The following is a 22344-nucleotide window of genomic DNA, read 5'->3' as shown; positions in this document are numbered from 1 at the left end:
GATTTTTGGGTTCTTAGGTACACTCTGAGTAATTCCTCAGAGGATACTGAGGCACATCCTAGATAGGATCACTTCTCTGATTCCTCTGAAATGTGTTTGGGCAGGATCCACTGTGAGAAGGCAGAAATGTGCATGGAATAAGGGTCTGATAACTTGCTAGAGTTTTTGAGTTTGACAAAACAGACCTAAATCCTTCCCCAAAGATTCATTATATCATTCTATTTTTGAGTATGTTTAAACAACCCAGTATCATTTCTTTAAAAAGTCTTCACCTAATGCCTGTGACCACTTTCTACTATAGTACGTCCCCACTTTCTACCTCAGTTTCCAGTGCAGAAAGCTCCAAATGGGCTGACTCATTACCCTGTACTTTTCCACAGGGCTGCTGCTGCTGTTTCCAGATCTACTTCTTTTGACAAGGCTACACAGAATCTGTAACTGTTGCCTAGTGACTTATAGGAGAGATGAGCTGTGTTCCTGACAAGGCCGCTATGCAAGAATAAACTGCTTCAGTTCGTGGTGGTCAGAACCAGGGAGACCACACCAATCAATCATGAGGAATTGAAATTCAAGACCTGATCGCCATAGTGACACAAAGCCTCAAGGAGAAGATTTTAGTCAAGGACTAAATTTTTACAACATTTCAATTAAAACCTGACTGTTAAAAAGTTATTCTGCAACATGAATTATGCCAGGGAAAATTCCAAGCTAACAAAGTCATGCTTTGAAAACAACAAGCTGAAACATATCTAGAGATATCTATGTACTTGCATATACAGGGAAGTGCACGTCTAATGTGAAAAGACCTGCAACAGATTTTCAGTGAGGGTACCTGATCATCCCACTTGCCAAGGAAGATACCATTGTTGCAAACGCCTGTTCAAGTGGCTTCTCTGAGCCCTTTTGGTTAACCTGTAGGAAATTAAAAACACCACAACTTTCTTTTAAGTTTAATTAAAGAGAGTGATATCAACAAAATGGCAAGACTAGGAAACTCTAAGCTCATGTACTCTCATAAAAACACTGAAGAAAAGAGAAGCTGTCTAAAACAACTTTGTAGGAGTTCTGAAACAATCAAAGGTTTACAGCAACCAAGCAAATGCCCCATCAAGATAAGGCCATCATCGAAACTGTAGGACAGTTTTTTTGTTTTGTTTTTTGTCTTTTTGCCATTTTGGGCTGCTCCCACAGCATATGGAGGTTCCCAGGCTAGGGGTCGAATCGGAGCTGTAGCCACCGGCCTACGCCAAAGCCACAGCAATGCAGGATTCGAGCCGCATCTGCAACCTACACCACAGCTCAGGGCAATGCCAGATCATTAACCCACTGAGCAAGGCCAGGGACCAAACCCACAACCTCATGGTTCCTAGTTGGATTTGTTAACCACTGAGCCATGACGGGAACTCCTGTAGGACAGTTTTGTAGCATTTTTCTTGCATTTACCTCACCCTTTCCCCAGTGCAGTGATAATTTTAGTTTTAAGCAGCAGCAGCAACGCAGTTCTCAGTCCCTCTCCTCAAATAGGAGGGGGCAGACCAGACTTTACTTGCAAACTACTGTGTATGTTTTGTTCTGAGTTGAAAGAGTGACTTGTTTGTCTGTTCTGCATAAATCTGAACACAGGCAGGAAAAGTGGTAAACACTGTTCTTCTAAGTTACAAGAGGACTACAAATTAACAGATGCCATGGGCAAAATATTTCAGGCGGAGACATAAAAAAAGACTATCTAACAACTGCCAGAAGCAGCTGGGGTGATCTCTTTGGGAAATGATATTCAAAAGCGGCCACATATACAGAGACTTTGAGAAAGTCACACGCATACCCAAGGAAGATACATGTTCAGCAAAGTCCTGAGAAGATCTTAAACTTTCCCTAGGCTCGGAGCAAGCCTAACTGATAAGTGAAGGACTGCCCTAGCACAGAACCAGTTTGCAGAGACTGGGAGATGGGGTTGTTCTCTCTTTTGTTTTTTCTTTTATTTGTCTGTTTCAGTTCCTGGTATTCAAAGAAATTTCTGTCAAAACATTAGTTGAACACGAGCTAAAATAACAGAGACTTCAGTGAGCATACAAAACAAGGAACAGTCTTTGCAAAAATAGTCTGGCATAGTCTCAAAAGAAATGGATTACTACAGCATTCAAAAATCAAAACACAAAAGAAAACAACACCAAACCCTTGGGAAAGAAGACTGACTTCTAGAGTTACTACATTATGAATATCCAATGCCCAGTTTTTAACAACAACAATGAAAAAATCATAAGGCATACAAAAAGAAAAATAAGAGGAAGACAAGGCTTATTCAATGGATAAGGATAAACAGAAAGAAACCATCCCTGAAGAAGCCTTAAATATAAAAAGCTTTCAAAATAACTGTCTTAAATATGCTCAGAGCTAAAATCAAACATGGACAGAGAACTAAAGGAAATCAGGAAAATGATATATTAAAAAAAGAGAATATCAACAAAAAATAGAAAATATTCAAATTAACCATACAAGAGTAAGTCTGGAGCTAAAAAGTAAAAAAGGGAAATTAAAAACTCATAGAGGAGGAGTTCCCACTGTGACACAGTGGGTTAAGAATGCAACTGCAGAGGCTTGGGCTGCCATGGAGGTGCAGGTTCAAACCCCAGCCCAGGGCAGTGGGTTAAAGGATCCACTGCTGTGGCAGCTATGGTGTAGGTCACACCTATGGCTTGGATTCAATCCCTGACCTGGGAACTAAAGTATGCTGAGGGTGTGGCCAATTAAAAAAAATATTCACTAAAAGAGTTTCAGCATCACATTTGAGCAGGAGGAAAAAAGAAAACAGCAAACTTGAAGACAGAACAAATGAAATAATCAAGTCAAAAGAATAGAAAGAAAAGAAAAATCAGAAAATTGAACAGAGCCTAGGGATCTTCTGGGATACAATCAGACAACATATTATTATGAGAGTCCCAGAAAGAGAACAGAGAGAGAGGAAAGAGGCAGAGAGGTTATTTTAAAAGAAACCGGCAAAAAAACCTCCCCAAATTTGACAAAAGATATAGATCCTCAAATCCAAGAAGTGTCCAATCCCCAGATATGACAAACCCAAAGAAACCCTCACCAGACACATTATAAAACACATTACTTAAAGACAAAGAGAGGGTAAGGAGCAACAGAGGAGATTCATCACACACCAGGGATTCTGAATAGAATTATATGTCAATTTCTCTTCAGAAAACTTAGAGGCCAGAGAGCAATGGAATGATATACTTAAAGTACTTAAAGAAAAGAACTGTCAACAAGAATTCTCTAACTGGCAAAACCATCCGTCAAAAATGAGAGATAAATTAAGACATTCTTAGATAACGAAAGCTCAGGAGTTAATTATCACTACACCTGCCCTACCAGAAATACTAAAGGAAGTCCTTTGGGTTAAAACAAAAGGACAATACGAAGTAACTTGGAGCCACATAAAGAAAAACATTCTGCCAAGTTAAGTAAGCAAGACACTAAGGAAAAAATATCACATGATACAATTTATATAAAGTACCTAGAATAGGCAAATTCATAAAGACAAAGTAGAAGAGAGTTACAAGAGGCTCAGGTGAGAGGGATAATAGGAAGTTACTCTTTAATGGATAGTGAGTTTCTATCTGGTATGATGAAAATTCTGTAAACGGTCAGTGGCACTAGTTGCACAACATTATATAATATTTAATGCCCCTGAAATGCACACATAAAAATGGTTAAAAAAGGAGAGTTCCTGTCATGGCGCAGTGGTTAACGAATCCAACTAGGAACCATGAGGTTGCAGGTTCGATCCCTGGCCTTGCTCAGTGGGTTAAAGATCCTGTGTTGCCGTGAGCTGTGGTGTAGGTCACAGACGCGGCTCAGATCCCGAGTTGCTGTGGCTCTGGTGTAGGCTGGTGGCTACAGCTCTGATTAGACCCCTAGCCTGGGAACCTCCACACACGGCGGGAGCAGCCCTCGAAAAGGCAAAAAAGACCAAAAAAAAAAAGGTTAAAATAGTAAATTTTATTATGTTAAAAAAAAAAGATGCAAGGTTTTGTTCCCCCAAGAAACATAAGAAACCTACCAGATTGATTATGATTTGTCTTCCATAAATAATTACTTGTGAATCAAAATGCCTTTGGAAACCATCCATCTAGAGAGGAACAAAAAGAGTTATATACTTTACCAGATTACATTATAAGAATATTTATAAGATGTTAAAAAGTATCTCCTTAAAGTTCCTCTATCTCTATCAGGAGAATGACATTAGGATGGTATTTAGAATATCTAGAAGACATGACCCATCCTAATGAGTGGTAATTATAAGCCATTATACTCTGAGCTACAATATTACAATTTTAACTCTGGATATAATCTTAAATAGAATACAGTAAATATGCTAAACAGCATAAGGTTGTAAATCCTACTGAGGTCCCTAAAAATCAAAATTTGCCATGTCATTCAATCAGTTTGCTTTTCCACGTTTCTAACATGCCGTCTATACAGCCTTTTGGTTTAGAGGTTCAGAACCAATAAGAAAGGCCTCAAAGATTTTAAACTCTAACGAATGGGGAATAAATACATGCTCTATATGCAAACTATAATGCCACTAAACTTCTATTTATAGCCAATGAAAAATGCATGGAAGTTACACACATGATTTGCTACTTTGTTGATCAGTGGTCCGTGGTTTATACTTCAGGTTTGGTCTTTGAGACCAGTAAAGTGGTATTGATCCTCGAGTCTAAAAGAAAACAAAGATAAGTAAAACACAAACTTGTTTTTCTCAGCTATCAGGGATATATACATATCAATGACTGCAAAGGAAAAAATAAAAATACAACCTATCAACTATAAAGAAATCCATGGGAGTTCCTATCGTGGCGCAGTGGTAAACGAATCCGACTAGGAACCATGAGGTTGGGGGTTCGATCCCTGCCCTTGCTCAGTGATCCAGCGTTGCCATTAGCTGTGGTGTAGGTTGCAGACATGGCTCGGATCCTGCGTTGCTGTGGCTCTGGTGTAGGCCGACGGCTACAGCTCCGATTCGACCCTAGCCTGGGAACCTCCATATGCCGCGGGAACGGCCCAAGAAATAGCAAAAGACAAATAAATAAATAAATAAATAAAAGAAAACTTTCAAAAAAAAAAAAAAAGAAATTCATGTACACCTGCTCCTAAATTCATATTTTGTAGGGATACATTTTCAAAGGCCTTTTTCTCCTGATTTTATATATATGGCACTTGTATAGCAGATAGTTGTGTCTCCCCTAGATTCTAAAATAAAACAATTTATCTATGAGTAAAAATTACCCAAGTCACGTCTGCTATATAATTTGGCATTATAATAAAACTAGAAAATTGCTTATATTCATTCCCGAAATGAATGATGTTTATGAACTTAACAGTATTTTTAGCCATTAATGCTCTGAAGCAGCAAGGGACACACAACTCAGAAATTATGTCACAATGAAGTGCAAGGCAGGTAAAGTCAATCCTAAGCTAGCTGCTTGTTCTGTCACCATTTCCCAGAAGAAGGCTAAAAGTTTGAGCAGACAGATGGCTCTATTTCCATAACCCTTGCACTTCTACCCTATCCTCTCTTTCAGGGATTTAGTTCAAGGGCAGGAAATGTTCACAGCTAACTGCTAGATTAATGGAATATCCTTGTTTTGGGTGAATTTTTCCAGATCAGAGGCAATGATATTACTTTAAAAGGGAAAGAGAAAACAAACTTCAACAATGTGATAGGAAATGACAATTTTTCTGCCTAACAGACACATGAACTTGCCTGCACAAATGAAGCCCTGCTCCCATTGTAGTGCACAATTTGTTCTGTTTCTACAAAATTAGCTGCATGGCCTTCAGAATCAATTCCTAAATTGGAAAAAAGAAATAACTGTATTATAAAAGGAAAACATCAGATACTCATTAATTCACTAACCTGAAGAGAATTAAGTCAGTTCAAATTAGTGGAAAAGTACTCATAAAACTAAATTTCAAGCAAATGCATAGTACACCATCAGAAAGCTAATAGAAGCTCACTCATTTGAACAGGCTTAAAGGGAGTATTAAGGATCTATTAATAAACAGATGATGCTGGTTGCTATTTAATGTATCAACCGCTTATATATACACAATTCCTGTAAAACAGTGTTTCTCAAATTTTGGACATATTTTAAAGAAAAAGTGAATTTTCAAAAACCTCTGAGTACCCTGATGGTCTAGTGGGTTATGGATCTGGCAATGCCACTACTGTGGTGCGGGTTTGATCCCTGGCCTGGGAACTTCCGCAGGCTACAGGTGTGGTCAAAAAAAAAAAAAAACCAAAAAAAACAAAACAACAAAAAAAAACAACCACCCCACACCTCTGAAGAGTATATTCATAGATCCCACTTTGAAAAATACTACTTTGAAAGTTAAAATCATTAAACACAATATTAAATGCAAATATGGGCCATTATGTTAACAATATTTTGTTATAATGATGCAAATGGTCCAGTAGATGCTTATAATTTTAATTATCAAAGTGAAAGGACAAAATTATATTATCCTACAACTTCTATAACTCCATGAATATAAGCCTAATTTGAAAAGCACTGCTGTTAAATACCTAACCTTGATTCGGTTAGTTCCTTCAAATGTTTTAAGCACTACTTTAAAATCATCTATTTTTACTAAGAATAGTTTGCTAATAAGCAAAGGCAACTTTCAACTAGTTCCTGATTCAAATCATCAGGAAAAAATTTTTTAACTGTCTCAAATATTTAACAATCCTGTCTATCTGACATATGTCTAAAACATATAACATTTTGAGATGTAATACATAAAATCAGTGTTTTTGTTAATATATTACCAGAAGGGAACAAAATTATAAATCAAATCAATAAAATGCCTTCTCAATGCCTTCTAAAATTACTTGTCAGAAGCATGGGCTATACTTGGTTCTGCCCAGAATTCCCATTAAGAATAACATGTACTTATTTTAAAAAGTGAGACTGAGGATAAGAGTGAGATGGTGGAGGGAAGGGGAGGCAGAGAGAGAGGCGGAGAGGGGGAGAGAGACACACACACAGATCTTTATGAAGGGATTTTCAATCCATATTAAGTTAAAAAAAAATCCAAGGTCAAGAAAACTTACACAGTATACAACCACTATCTACAAAAGGAGGAGGCAAACATACTTAGAATAGCACAAAAACTGTCTGGAAAAATATGTTAGAAACCAACAATAGATTAGTTAGTTGGGGGATACGATGCAGCAGATGCAATCAGAAATGAGAAACATTTTTTAACTGCAAATCTTTTATATCTAATTTATCCTTTTGATACCTAATCTACATGAGTGCATTACTGATTCAAAAATTTCAATTAAAAAATGTAACTCCATCCAAGAAAATCTAAATATAAGGGCATTGCTAACTCTAATCCTGATTTTGTGATCTTGGCCAGTCATTCACTAAAAGTCTTCCTTGCTCTGCAAAATCACCTATAGTAAAGGGGATTAACCAAATGACTTTCACACCTTCCTGGCCCCAAACTTCTATGATCTAAGGGTCCAAAGTATTTTATTGATATACTCTGGTTTGAAAAAACAAAACAAAACAAAAGAGTTATGGAAACTCCTCTTCAAATGACAACAGTTATTTTTACTATAGATTTTTTTTGTCTTTTTTTTTTTTCTTTTCAGGGTCACACTTGCAGCATATGCAAGTTCCCAGGCTAGGGGTCAATAGGAGCTACAGCTGCCAGTCTATATCACAGCCACAGTAATGCCAGATCTGAGTCATATCTGCGACCTACACCACAGCTCACGGCAACGCTGGATCCTTGACCCACTGAGCGAGGCCAGGGATTAAACCTGCGTCCTCGAGGACACTAGTCAGGTTTGTTACTGCTGCACCACAACCAGAACTCCTAATATAGATTTTAAATGTTTGTTTTAAGCAAATTAGTATGTTGCTAGTACAAAGCCTAGAGCATAAATGCTCAAATGTAATCTTTAAAGTTGAAGGCATAAAGTCAAACGTACAGCTTTTTACATGCAAGGAAACCAAGAACAATAAAAAAAATACTTTCTGATTGAAGTTTAGGTTACTGAAAACTACAGTGAGTTCAGCTATGCTTTCAGACATTTGGCAAATAACAGGTTCAATTCCTCTTAAAGCAGTAAGAAGCAGCTGATAGTGTCTCATTAACATCTGCAATGTAACTACAGTATCTGGAGTAAAAGCACAGAAGACCTACCTAATTATTACAATGAAGCAGGAGATAAATATTTAGCGAGGCTATCAAATGATAATGAAAACAAATAAAATACAAAAGGTTACATTCATGTTACCATAAGCCAACCATTAATCATAGATAGATACAACTCAGTACTGAATCATACTGGCAAAATCTCACCTCTTACATAATAGCGCACACCAGCTCTGAAACAACTCCTCCTCGAGATGAGAATCCAATCAAAGTATTTTCCATTAATAGAACATGAGTGCATAGTAATAACTTAACTACATTAAGAAAAATATACCATATGGAGAAATCATATGTATTATTTTCAGATTAAATTAGAACCTATCTACCCTAGTAAGAATGACTCTGCCTTTAAAAGAAAAAAAGGACAGAGAATGTGCACATCTTTTTTGGTCCTTCATGAATATTCACAAGTCTTTAGTACTAATTGTGAAGTTTTGTCAAGTTAGTTACCCTATAATTACATACAGGCAGTATGTTTAAGTGGGTCATTATAGTGTTTCTATTTGAATAATATGATTTCCTTTCCCAGACATTCTCAACCACTTTCTGAAAGTAAATAATTAAATAGTGCTCTCGAGTCTTCGTTTCCAAAATGACCAAAAAGAATGGAACAATGGCCATGCCAAAAAGGGCCACGGCCATGTGCAGCCTATTCACTACACCAACTGTGCCCGATGCATGCCCAAGGACAAGGCCATTGAGGCGTTTGTCATTTGAAACATAGCAGAGGCTGTGGCCATCAGGAACACTTCCAAAGCAAGAGTTTTCGATGCCTGTGTGTTTCCCGAGCTGTATGTGAAACTATATTACTGGGTGAGTTGTGCCATTCACAGCAATGTAGTCAGAAATCATCCTCCAAAAGCCCAGAAGGATCGAACACCTCCATCCCAATTTATCTATTTATTTTTATTTTTTGCTTTTAGGACTGCACCTGCAGCATATGGAGGTTCCGGGGCTAGGGGTCGAATCAGAGCTATAGTTGCTGGCCTATCCCACAGCCACAGCAACATCAATCTGAGCCGCATCTGCGATCTACACCACAGCTCACGGCAACGATGGATCCTAAACCCACTGAGTGAGGCCAGGGATCGAACCCTCAACCTCGTGGTTCCTAGTCAGATTCATTTCCGCTGCGCCATGATGGGAACTCCTCTACCCCAAATCAGACCTGCAGGTGCCGCCCCATGACCTCCACCAAAGCCCATTTAAGGAGCTGAGTCCTTAGAACTGAAGAAATGCTATTCTCTCAAAAGACAGTAAAATGGAGATTATACTAAAAAATAAAAAAAATTTTAAAAAAGAATTAAATATTAACCATATCACACAGAAATCTTTGAATGAAAAACACATAAACTTAAAATAGATTAACCTTCAAATAACAAATGGAAAAAAGGGGAAGGCTAGGCTACTGAGGTTTAAAAAACATTGAAATATACGCAAATTAGAAATAACAGTTGGTAAGCATATAAAGATTTCACAAACTGTAAATTAAAGATTATCCAGACACAAAACTTCTCTCTCTCATTTGTTTCTCATAGGGTTTGCCCTATGGTTATTTTCTATATGTAACATTTTTCTCAATATAATTTGATTCATCCATCATAAAGCATAACAGCAAAATAAATATCTATAAACCAACTATCTAACTTCAGAACAATATCAAAACCCTGAATCTAATTATCCATTCCTTCTTCATCCCATCCAACTGCCTTCTTGCCCAGAAACCTTGTGAAGACCATTCTCCTCACTTTTTAGTTTCATTATATGCCACCCTGACTTAAAATCACACAGCTTGCTTTTGGTTTTATAAAAATGGCACTATATAACTTAACATAAATGTCAAGTCCTTGTTTATGCCCCCAGTAAGTACCTAGGAGTCATCCTTGTACTGCATGAAGCAGTAGTTCGTTCCTCTTCAGTGTTGTGTGCAATCTATAAGGACCATATCACAAGAGCCCTAATTCTTCTGTTGATGGAACTTGTGGTTAGAGTTTGCTCTAACAGTGGTGCTGTGAATGTTCTTGAAAAACCTCCGGATAGAATGTACCAGAGGGAAATGCCAACTAATTTTCAAAATAGTGCTACTGAATGACACTAACAACATGACTTAATGATTCATCCCTCTCTATTACCTGTTATCATCAGGCATAATAATGACTCATCTTGACCTCCCAACTCATAATCTTTTAAAATCCACCATGCTAGAAAAGACCTCAAAGCTGTATTTATTCATTTATTCACCCGAATTATCTATTTAGAGCCAGGGCACAAAGATGAATCAGACATGAGCCTACCCTGAGAGAACTGAGTATGGCATGAATACGTCTGCTTTATGAATCATTCCCCTCTGACTACAAGATGAGTATCTATCCAGAAAGCATGGAAAGATCAAGAGGAAAATAAAAAATCATGCAGAATCTCGACACCATGGCACAACTTTTAAAATGTCATTGTATTTACATCCAGTCGTTTAGTTACTCCCAGGGCCATTGCACTCCCACTTGGGATGCCCATTCCACACTGTCTCCTCAACTTCCAACTACTACTCACAGCTAGGCACTGCTCCCAATTTTATTGTGCATGAAAATAAAGCCAGCCTCATGCTCCCACCACATCTACCTACCTACCAGCCTCCATGGGCACATACCTGCTTCCCTTCTACCACAGTGGATGAGCTGGACGGTGCATGAGCTGTTTGTGCCAGGCCTTTGACCTGTGCACTAGGTCCCACCCCCTCACACACTCAAGGACGTTGCTGCAGCATGTGACAGCACCCACCTTCAAAATCTTTCTTCCCAGCACCTGGTAACAGCCCCTATTTGGGGAGGAGGGTGGGGGAGCAGGAACAAAACCTCCCTCTGTAATGGTCATTATGTAACCAACTAGCCGCATATAGGCTGATCAGACTCTCTGCTTGGAACCTTATTTTCATTTGCTTCTGGAACATTGCCCTCACTTGATTGGTTCTCCTCGTCCTCACTGGCCTTTGTGGGTCATCTTATTTCTCCAACTTTAAATCTCAGAGTAACTCTATATGATGCATTCTTTCAGTTCACTTACTTTGGTTCCCCCACTTCAGAAGTCCTTTGCCCTCAGTGACGCCAGTGGCTCTAGCACTTACTCTCTGGAGCCCCCTTTAGGTGGTCTTCTCTTTCTCCACACTTTTTCTTCTCTATATACCTCCCCTCCTTTGATGACCCCATCCCACTTCATGGCTTTATTTATTTTATTTTATTTGTTATTTCCCCAATACAATTTTTTCCCCTACTACACAGCAAATTTCATGGCTTTTAAATGGGACCTCAAATTTATGTCTCAATTGTGGGACTTCTCTTAACTCCAGTCCCATTAATCCATTTTCTTGACATCTCTACTTGGATATTTATAGAAATCTCAAGCTTAACATGTCCAAATGGAAGTCTGGGTACCTGGCCTCCTCCCACCTTGATTCTTCCCCACTTCAGCAGATGGCTTCCCTTCCACTTATTCTGGACAAAAATGTTCGGATTCATACTAACCTCTTTTTCATTCCTCATTACAAGTTATGAGGGAAATCCTTCTAGAGGATTTAAAAACCTATCTAGAGCCTGACCATCACCTCCCACCCATATTCCTGAAACTGCTCCTAATTATTCTTTGTATCCTCCCCTGCTCACCTCCGGCTATTCTCCACATTCCTGTCAGTGATCCTGTCCTTACCATGCCAATCCTCTACTCAAATCCCAATGATTTCTCATAACAGTAAAAGACAAAGCTTCTAAGGCCCTGCATGAGGTGGGCCCTGCTTCCACTCTGAACACAGCTCCCACTTCCCCTGTCCACTCTGCTCTATTTCCATTCTCTATTCTTGCTGATCTCTCCGTAAGTATGTGAAACATCTGACAATAGTTCTAGTCAAAAAGATGAACTAGGGAGTTCTTGGAGTGGCTCAGCAGTAACAAACCTGACTAGAGCTGCGGTGTAGTTCGAAGACATGGCTTGGATCCTGTGTTGCTGTGTCTGTAGAGTAGGCTGGCAGCTGCCACTCCAATTGGATCCCTAGCCTGGAATTTCCATATGCCACAGGTACAGCCCAAAAAAGCAAAACAAAAACAAAAAACAACAACAAAAAAAAACCCCACTAGACTAAACGAAAGCCAATGTAAACCCTTAGATTTAAAGCTAAATGGATAAACTGTTTTTAAAATCACCTAGAAAAAGTGTTCTGTAATCTCATGTAATATTATCTGCCCATTCACAATCTCATTTTGGAATTACACACACACACACACACACACACACACAAATTGGCCCAACCCCTTAAGGCACTACCTAAATAGTACATTTGTTATTATTTTATCCTTAGGAGAGTTCCAGAGAGGGGAGGGAAAAACAAAAACTAGAAAAAAAAAGAGCTTTTATCCTGACATCTTCTGATTTTTATTCCCCCACGACTGCGGAAAATATTTCCTGCCTGCTCTCCTCTTCTGCTTTTAAGTATAACAAGCATAATAATTTAAGGAAATCATATTAATATAATGAACATAAATCCCAGACTGTTGTGTTAGTTAATAAAATTCTTTGGGGGTACTGGATAGAAAGACCCCTCAGTTTCTGCACGGCAGAGTCTTGATTACAGGCACTCAGCAGCCCATGATGCTTACCCTTTAACAGCCAGCTCACTTTGTGTCCCTATTTTTATTATGATAGCTAGGATAAAGATAAGTTTTTAAATGAACTAACAATTAGATAACCATTACTCATTTTGCATTTGTACTAATCTCCCCCACCCAACATTATTCTTTGTACATCATCTACTTTCATTTTTATGGGGCTATTTCAAATGGTAACTAATTTTTAATTGTAATTCTTCTCTTCAAGATGCTGGTCACCCTAGCTCCTGAGTCTACAGTCAACAGTCATACTCAAACTACTCTTCTTTATTGATACAAAGTCTAATAAAGCCAAGACATAGTAAATATATTTCTTTTTTTAAACCACAGCTGCAGAACTCATGAACAAAAAGCGTGCGCATTATTCAGTCTAAAGAAACAATGGTCATTTACAACCAGCATTCTAAGATTTTACGTTAATGGGTTTGATATTATTATCAAAAGGAACTTCTACTAATTCTAAAATACTCTCCTCATGTAGTATTTGATTCTGTCTTTAGCCTTATAATAATATTTAAATAAAGAATGCTAGAAAACTAAAAAGTAATATGTAAGGATACAGCCATGTAATACTGGAAGAGCAAACCGATGGACCTGGAATGAAGATATATGTTACATTTAGGAATAATTATACTGTAAAAATAAACAAAAAGAAGCACTATATAAAAATATTTACAGATGGGAATATACAAATACAACAAAGTAGCTTATGGTTAACTTTCAATTTTAAAGAAACTTCTCTAATGCAACATTATCTTTTCAATTAAAAAAAATAAGATGTACTATAATCATGTGGGCTTGAACATTTGCAGACTTTGGAACACTAACAAAACTACGTGAAGTTGCAGAATGTTTCTCTCCCTCTTTTCAGTGTTTGCCTACAACAACTTCACTCCTCCAGGAAAAGATATCCCCATGCTAAGTGTCTGCAGTTCAAACTACTTTTCCCCAAAAAGCAAACTGAATGTCAAGAAATAAAGCCATCAGGCCAATCTACCTAGATTCAATACATGATGTTTCGCAGCTGGGCCTCCTTGTTTACAACTCATTTGTATAACTAGGGACAGAGAAAAGTGACATCTATGCGTGTCTCTCCTGGGTGACTGAAGGGAGTCACATCCCCATAGAAAAACAAATGCAGAGCTTTCCACTTGTCTGGGCAATGAGCTCTGGCCGCTAATTTCTACACTATTCATCCATCAAGACCCATCCTCTCTCTCTTACAGAAAGCAATGTATATTTACTTAGGAATTTTTTTCTTTATTTTAGGATTCTATAGAAGATCAGGGTAAAATAATTAGGCTTCTTCAACCTAGAATGATGTGAGATCAAAGTGCATAAGTTATAAACTGAGTTAGATTAGAAATCTTCACCAAAATCCTTGGTGATTAGGTAGCCATTGTATAACATGTACTCAAATTAAAACTTGGATTGTTAACTAATAAGCTGGTTTATTTAGTGTACATTACCTCTGGCTGAGCAGAAAGTTCTCTTAGAAGATGACCATTCCATACAAACCGTTGGTCTGCCTAAGAGAGAGAATTTAAAATTAATAAAGTATCTCCTGCCAAGTCGAGCCTCTGCAGAAAGAAAACAATCAACGTCTCCACGTGGTGGCTAAAAGCAGGGGTCTTTGACATGCTCCAGAGAGAACTCCACTTCCCTTCCAATGTGTCCCTCCTTCAGGTATTTTTGTCTCGTTGCCTCAAGCCAAAGATGCTGGCCCAGACAGAAACCTGGGAGTCCTCAAAGGCTCCTCTTATGTCTGGTCCGTCATCAAGTCCTCAATTTCCTTCCAGATTCATCTCTTCTACATCTCCATTTCCACCATCCTTGGCCAATACTTGACTTCAACTACTGAAACAGCCTCCCTCTCAAGTCCTGGTCTGGCCCTTCACACCCTTCCTCACATGCTTCAGGCAGTTCTCTAACATGACACATCTCCTGTCTTCTAGAAATTCTTCACTGGTTCGCCATCACCAAAGAACCAAACCTTTACATGGCCTGACCAGGCGTGGAATCTGTGGTAGCCCTGCTTAACTCTCTGATCTCATCTCTGGCCTCCGAGTTTCAAATTATGAATACAGAAGCTCTCTCAATAACTCAGAAGATTAACCAACTCTCTCCATTCTATTCATAAAACAGACCAACAGCTACTCCCTTGACTCCCATCCGCAGCTGAGAGTCACAGGGAATGGCATGTGACTCAGGCATAAGTTGAATGGTACACCTCCCAAGAGATCCAGATGTGTATTTTCAATTGGGTTTGTGTCAGTTGCACCTGTCATTCATTATAACATAATTTAACTAAATACTCTATAAACCAATGAAATATGATTGAAACTGCTATTTCAATAAAGTTGAATGATTTAGAATATAATTTGATAAAAGGCAAGTTGTTAAAAACAAAACTTCTCTTTTTTTAATAGGCAAGAAATAGATTTATTAAGATAAGACACTTGTGAAAGATGCAAGCAGGCAGGCAAGGAGGCTCTCAAAACTTCTCTTGAATTAAAATAAAAATGGCAACAATGAAAGATAGAGAAACAGTATGGAGTTCCCTGGTGACTCAGTGGGTTAAGGATATGGCATTGTGACTGCTGCGGCTCAGTTACTGCTGTGGTGCAGCTTTGATTCCTGGCCCAGGAACTTCCACATGCTGCCAGCACAACCAAAAAATTCAAAAAAAAATTTTAAACAGAAGATATAACAATTGTAAATATATATGCACCCAACATAGAAGCACCACAATATATAAGGCAAATGTTAACAGTCATAAAAGGAGAAACCAACAGTAACATAATAATGTGGGGGACTTTAACACCCCACTGAACATTCCATCTGAGAGCAGCAGAATATACACTCTTCTCAAGTGCACATCGAACATTCTTCAGCATAGGGAATATCTTGGGCCACAGTTCAAGCCTCAGTAAAGTTAAGAAAACTGGAATTATCAAGCATCTTTTCCAACCAAACACTATGAGACTAGAAATCAACTCTAAGAAAAAAGCAGCTAAAAAAACACAACACCTGGAAACTGAAAAATATGCTATTAAACTACTAATGGACCACTGAGGAAATTAAAGAGGAAATCAAAAAATAACTAGAGATAAATGACAACGAAAGCATGATGATCCAAAACCTACGGAACACAGCAAAAGCATTTCTAAGATGGAATTTTATAGCAATACAATCTCACCTCAGGAAACAAACAAAAAAAATCTCAAATAAACAACCTAACCCTACACCTAAAGCAACTAATCCAGAAGAACAAACAAAACCACAAGTTAGTAGGAGGAAAGAAATCATACAGACAAGAGCAGAGGTAAATGAAAAGGAGACAAAATAGAGAAGATCAATGAGACCAAAAGTTGATTCTTTGAAAAGATCAACATAATTGATAAACCTTAAGCCAGACTCATCAAGAAAAAAAGGGAGAGGATTCATTCACATCAATAAAATTAGAAATGAAAAAGGAGAAGTTATAACAGAAAGCATAAAAATACAAATGATCATAAGAACCTACTATAAGCAACTATATGCCAATAAAATGAATAACTTAGAAGAAATAAACAAATTCTTACAAAAGTATAACCTTCTAAGACTGAACCAAGAAGAAATAGAAAAGATGAATGGACCAATCACAAGTACTGAAATTGAAACTGTGATTTAAAAACTTCCAACAAAAAAAAGTCCAGGACTGGATGGCTTCACAGGCAAATTCTATCAAACATTTAGAGAAGAGTTAACACCTAACTTCTCTTCTGAAATGCTTCCAAAAAATTGCAGGGGAAGGAATACTCCCAAGCTCATTTTATGAGGCCACCATCATCCTGATACCAAAACCAGACAAAGATACCACAAAAAGAGAAAATTACAGGCCAATATCACTGATGAACACAGATGAAAAAATCCTCAACAAAATACTAGCAAACCCAATCCAACAATATATTAAAAGGATCATACACCATGGAGAAGTGGGATTTATCGAAGGGTTCTTCAATATCCACAAGTTAATCGGTATAATACACATTAACAAACTGAGGAATAAAAAACATGATCATATCAATAGATGCAGACAAGGGGGAGGGGGAGGGAATGGGAAGGATTGGGAATTGGGGGTTAATAGATGCAAACTATTGCTTTGGAATGGATAAGCAATGAGATTCTGCTGTAGAGCACTGGGAACTATATCTAGTCACTTATGATGGAGTATGATAATGTGAGAAAAAAGAATGTATACATGTATGTGTAACTGGGTCACTTTGCTGTACAGTAGAAAATTGACAGAACATTGTAAACCAGCTATAATGGAAAAAATAAAAATCACTATAAAAATTTAAAAAATAGATGCAGAAAAAGCTTGTGACAAAATTCAACACCAACTTTTGATAAAAACTCTCCAGAAATTAGGCAAAGAAGGAACCTACTATAACATAATAAAAGATATATATGACAAACCCATAGCTGACATCATTTTCAATGGTGAAAACCTGGAAGCATTTCTGCTAAGATGAGGAAAAAGACAAGGATGTCCACTTTCACCACTGTTATTCAACATACTTTTAGAAGTCCTAGCCACGACAATTAGAGGAGAAAAAGAAAAGCATTCTAAATTGGAAAAGTAAAACTGTCACTGTTTGCAGAAGTCATGATATTACATACACAGAAAATCATAACAATGCTACAAGTAAACTATCAGAACTCATCAATGTATTCGGTAGAGTTGCAGGATACAAACTTAAAACACAGCAATCTCCTGCACTCCTACACACTAACAAAAAAAAAACATCAGAAAGAGAATTTATGGAAACATTCCCAATTACCACTGCATCAAAAAGAATGAAGTGGAGTTCCTGTTGTGACAAAGTAGGTTACGAACCCGACTGGTATCCATGAGGATACAGGTTTGATTCCTGGCCCTGCTCAGTGGGTTAAAGATCCAGTGTTGCTATAAGCTGTGGTGTAGGTCTCAGATGCGGTTTGTATCCCAAGTTGCTGTGGCTGTGGCTGGCAACCGCAGCTCTAAGTCAACCCCGAGCCTGGGAACTTACATGTGCTGCAGGTGTGGCCCTCAAAAAAGAGAATGCAATACCTAGGAATAAACCTACCTAAAGAGCCAAAAGACCTGTATGCTGAAAACTATAAGACACTGATGAAAGAAATCAAAGAAGACACAACAGACGGAAAGATACACACTATGCTTCTGGACTGGAAGAATCAATACTGTCAAAATGACTATACTACCAAAGGCAATCTACAGATTCAATGCAACCCCTATCAAATTACCAATGGCATTTTTCACAGAACTAGATCAAAATATTTTTGAATTTGTATGGAAACACACAAATAGTCAAAGAAATCTTAAAGAAAAATGGAACTGTAATAATCAGTCCAAACTGCACTACAAAGCCACAATCATCAAACAGTATGGTCCTGGCACAAAAGAGAAATACAGATCAGTGGAACAGGATAGAAAGGTCAGAGATAAACCCACCTAGCTATGGTCAACTAACCTATGACAAAAGAGGCAAGAATGTACAAATGGAGGAAAGATAGTCTCTTCAATAAGTGGTGCTGGGAAAACTGGACAGCTACATATAAAAGAATGAAATTAGAACATTCTCTAAAACCATACACAAAAATAAACTCAAAATGGATTAAAGGAGTTCTCTTGTGGTGCAGTGGATCTGGTATTGTCACTGCAGTGGCCCAGATCACTACTATGACACAGGTTTGAACCCTGGCCTGGGAATTACTACGTGCTGTGGGTGCAATCGAAAAAAAAAAAAAATGGATTAAGTACCTAAACATAAGACTGGATATTATAAAACTAGAGGAAAACATAGGGAGAACACTCTCTGACATAAATCACAGCAGTATCCTTTTAGATCCAAGTCCTAGAGTACTAAAAATAAAAACAAAAATAAAAAATAAACAAAGTAAATCTAAAAGCTTTTGCAAAGCAAGGAAACCATTAAAAAAAAAAAAAAAAGAAGACAACCCTCGGAATGGAAGAAAATCTCTGCAAATGAAGCAACTGACAAGGGATTAATCTCCAAAATACAGAAACATCTCACACAGATTTACATCAAAAAAATAAAAAACCCAATCAAAAAATGACCAGAGATCTAAATAGGCATTTCTCCAAAGACAGATGGCCAAAAAACACATGAAAAGAAGCTCAAAATAAAAACAAAAATAATCCAATGGGACCTAATCAAACTGACAAGCTTTTGCACAGCAAAGGAAACCATTACAAAACCCAAAAAAGACAACCTACTGAATAGGAGAAAATAGTTTCAAATGATGCAACAGACAAGGGCTTAATCTCCAAAATATACAAACAACTTATACAACTCAACAGCAAAAAAACCCAGATGAAAAATGGGCAAAGACTCGAACAGACATTTCTCCAAAGAAGATACACAGATGGCCAACAAGCACATGAAAAAATGCTCAGCATCACTAATCACTAGAGAAATGCAAATCAAAACTACAAGGAGCTACTACCTCACACCAATCAGGATGGCCATCATTAACAAGTCAACAAATAACAAATGCTAGAGAAGGTGTGGAGAAAAGGGTACCCTCCTAAACTGTTGGTAGGAATGTAAATTGGTATAACCCACCATGGAAAACAGTATGGAGGTACCTCAGAAAACTAAATACGGAACTACCATATGACCCAGTAATACCACTCCTGGGCATATAACCAGACAAAACTTTCACTGAAAAAGATACATGCACCCCTATGTTCACTGTAGCACTATTCACCATAGCCAATGCACGGAAACAACCTAAATGTCCATCGGCAGATGAATAGATTAAGAAGATGTGGTACTATACACAATGGAATACTACTCAGCCATAAAAAAAGAACAAGATAATGCCATTTGCAGCAACATGGATGGAACCAGAGACTCTGATACTAAATGAATTAAGCCAGAAAGAGAAAGACAAATACCATGATATCACTTATATCTGGATTCTAACAAAGGCACTAATGAACCTATCTACAGAAAAGAAACAAACTCATGGACTTGGAGAGCAGATTTGCGGTTGCCAAGGGGAAGGGAGAAAAAAGTAAGATAGAATGGGAGTTTTGGGTTAGTATATGAAAACTATTGCATTTGGAGTGGATAGCAATGAGATCCTGCTGTACAGCACAGAGAACTGTATCTAGTCACTTGTGATGACACATGATGGAGGATAATGTGAAAAAAAGAATGTGTATATGTATATGTATATGTATATGTATGACTGGGTCACTTTGCTGTACAGCAGAAAAATTGACAGAACATTGTAAATCAACTATAACAGAAAAAATAAAAATCTTACAAAAAATAAAGTAGCTCAGCATCACTAATTGTTAGAGAAATGCAATACAAAATTATAAATGAGGTATCACCTCACACCAGTCAGAATGGCCACCATCAAAAAGTCCTCAATAAATGCTGGAGAGGGTGTAGAGAAAAGGGAACCCTCTTACACTGCTGGTGGGAATGGAAACTGGTGCAACCATGATAGCGGACAGTAAGGAGATTCCTCAAAAAACCAAAAATAGAACTAACATATGACCCAGCAATCCCATGCCTGGGCATATATACAGAGAAAACATAACTAGAAAAGGTACATGCACCCCTATGTTTACTGCAGCAGTATTACAATGGCCAAGACATGGAAACATCCTAAATGTCCATCAATAGAGGAATGAATAAAGAAAATGTAGTACATATATACACAATAGAATATTACTCAGCCATAAAAAAGAATGAAATTAATGCCATTTGCTGCAGCATGGATGGACCTAGAGATTATCACAGCAAGTAAAGTTTATCAGACAGAGAAAGATGAATACCATATAATAACACTTACGTGTAGAATCTAAGAAAAAATGATACAAGGGAACGTCTTTATAGAACAGAAACAAACTCACAGATTTCAAAACCAATCTTACAGTTACCATGGGCTAAACTTATGGGGAGGGAGGAAATGGGAGGATGGGCGTTAGCATACAGACACTACTGTACAGAACAGATAATTAACAAGAACCTACTCCATGGCACGGGGAAATCTACTCAATGGTTTGTAATAACCTATATGAAAAAAGAACAGATATATACATTATGTACGTGTGTATACAAGTGATTAACTTTGCTATATGCCTGAAACTAATACAACATTATAAGTCAACTATACTCCAAAAAAAATTTTTTTACAAAAGTCAGTGGGTTGATAAAGACACTCTAAAATCTTTAAATTTTTTTTTTTTCTTTTTTAGGGCCACACTTGCAGCACATGAAAGTTCCCAGGCTAGGGGTCGAATTAGAGCTGCAGCTGCCAGCCTACGCCACAGCCTGCAGCAACACTAGATCCCTAACACACTGACTGAGGCCAGGGATCGAACCCACATCCTCATGTATACTAGCAGTTGGGTTCTCAACCTGCTGAACCACAATGGGAACTCTCTAAAATTTTTTTTAAAAAAAGATAGAGAAGCAGTAAAAACCTACAGGATTCTGCAAATTAATTGCTTTGTCAAGTCTTTAAAGAGAATCAAACTGGAAAGCATTTATGGATATACTTTATACAGGAAAGACAACTAGGAATCAAGGAACCGAAAACAAAGCAAAGCTTATGATCCTACATCAAAAAATTGACCAATGTAAAATTTTATGTTTTGAGATAAAATGTTTACATTTTTATTTAAAATGTAACCAAAGGAGTTCCCGTTGTGGTGCAGTGGTTCATGAATCTGACTAAGAACCATGAGGTTGCAGGTTCGATCCCTGGCCTTGCTCAGTGGGTTAAGGATCCGGCGTTGCTGTGAGCTGTGGTGTAGGTTGCAGACGCGGCTCGGATCCCACGTTGCTGTGGCTCTGGTGTAGGCTGGCAGCCGCAGCTCCGACTGGACCCCTAGCCTGGGAACCTCCATATGTCATGGGTGCAGCTCTAGAAAAGACAAAAAAAACAAAAAACAAAAAAAATGTACCCGAAAAATTCTCTCCCATCCCAATAGATGAGATGGCTTCTTCCTTTTACCCTATCACCGCCACTGCCTCGGTCTGGAACCCTCGCTCTCCCATTACCCCCCTGACCAATTCACTGTTAAGTCTCAGCTCAAAAATCACCTTCCTCTGTAAAGCTGTCCGTGACTCCCCCAGACAGAGTGAGTCCCACCTTCCTTCAGGATCCCCACCACACTTTGGTACATATCTCTGTGACAGCAAGTGTTCCTTGTTCTGTGGTTGCTTGAACTCCTACTTTCCTAGTAGACTAAATATCTCCACAAGGCCCCTAGGGGCATGTCTTTTCATTCTGTGTTTCTGTGGCTAATACAGTGCCTGGTACATAGGCATTTGAGAGACATTTCACAGCAAATAGAGACTGTAGCAACTGCTTTTAAAAGAGTCTCCAGGAGTTCCCGTTGTGGCGCAGTGGTTAACGAATC

At 38.0% G+C, this 22344-nt stretch overlaps 1 protein-coding gene across 1 annotated transcript in view; it reads right to left on the bottom strand.

Annotated features, from left to right (window-relative positions):
• Positions 1 to 22344, bottom strand: part of SACM1L (SAC1 like phosphatidylinositide phosphatase) — a 48269-nt gene that overhangs the window by 14179 nt on the left and 11746 nt on the right. The window contains 8 exon segments of the mRNA XM_047771883.1: positions 833 to 912; positions 4064 to 4132; positions 4636 to 4662; positions 4664 to 4723; positions 5771 to 5856; positions 8386 to 8487; positions 13451 to 13484; positions 14360 to 14419. Coding sequence (XP_047627839.1) covers positions 833 to 912; positions 4064 to 4132; positions 4636 to 4662; positions 4664 to 4723; positions 5771 to 5856; positions 8386 to 8487; positions 13451 to 13484; positions 14360 to 14419 — 518 coding nt within the window.

Source organism: Phacochoerus africanus, chromosome 1 (genome assembly GCF_016906955.1).
Source record: "Phacochoerus africanus isolate WHEZ1 chromosome 1, ROS_Pafr_v1, whole genome shotgun sequence".
Lineage (NCBI taxonomy): Eukaryota > Metazoa > Chordata > Mammalia > Artiodactyla > Suidae > Phacochoerus > Phacochoerus africanus.
The sequence above is the reverse complement of the archived record's forward strand: the minus strand, read 5'-3'. Positions and strand labels throughout refer to the sequence as shown.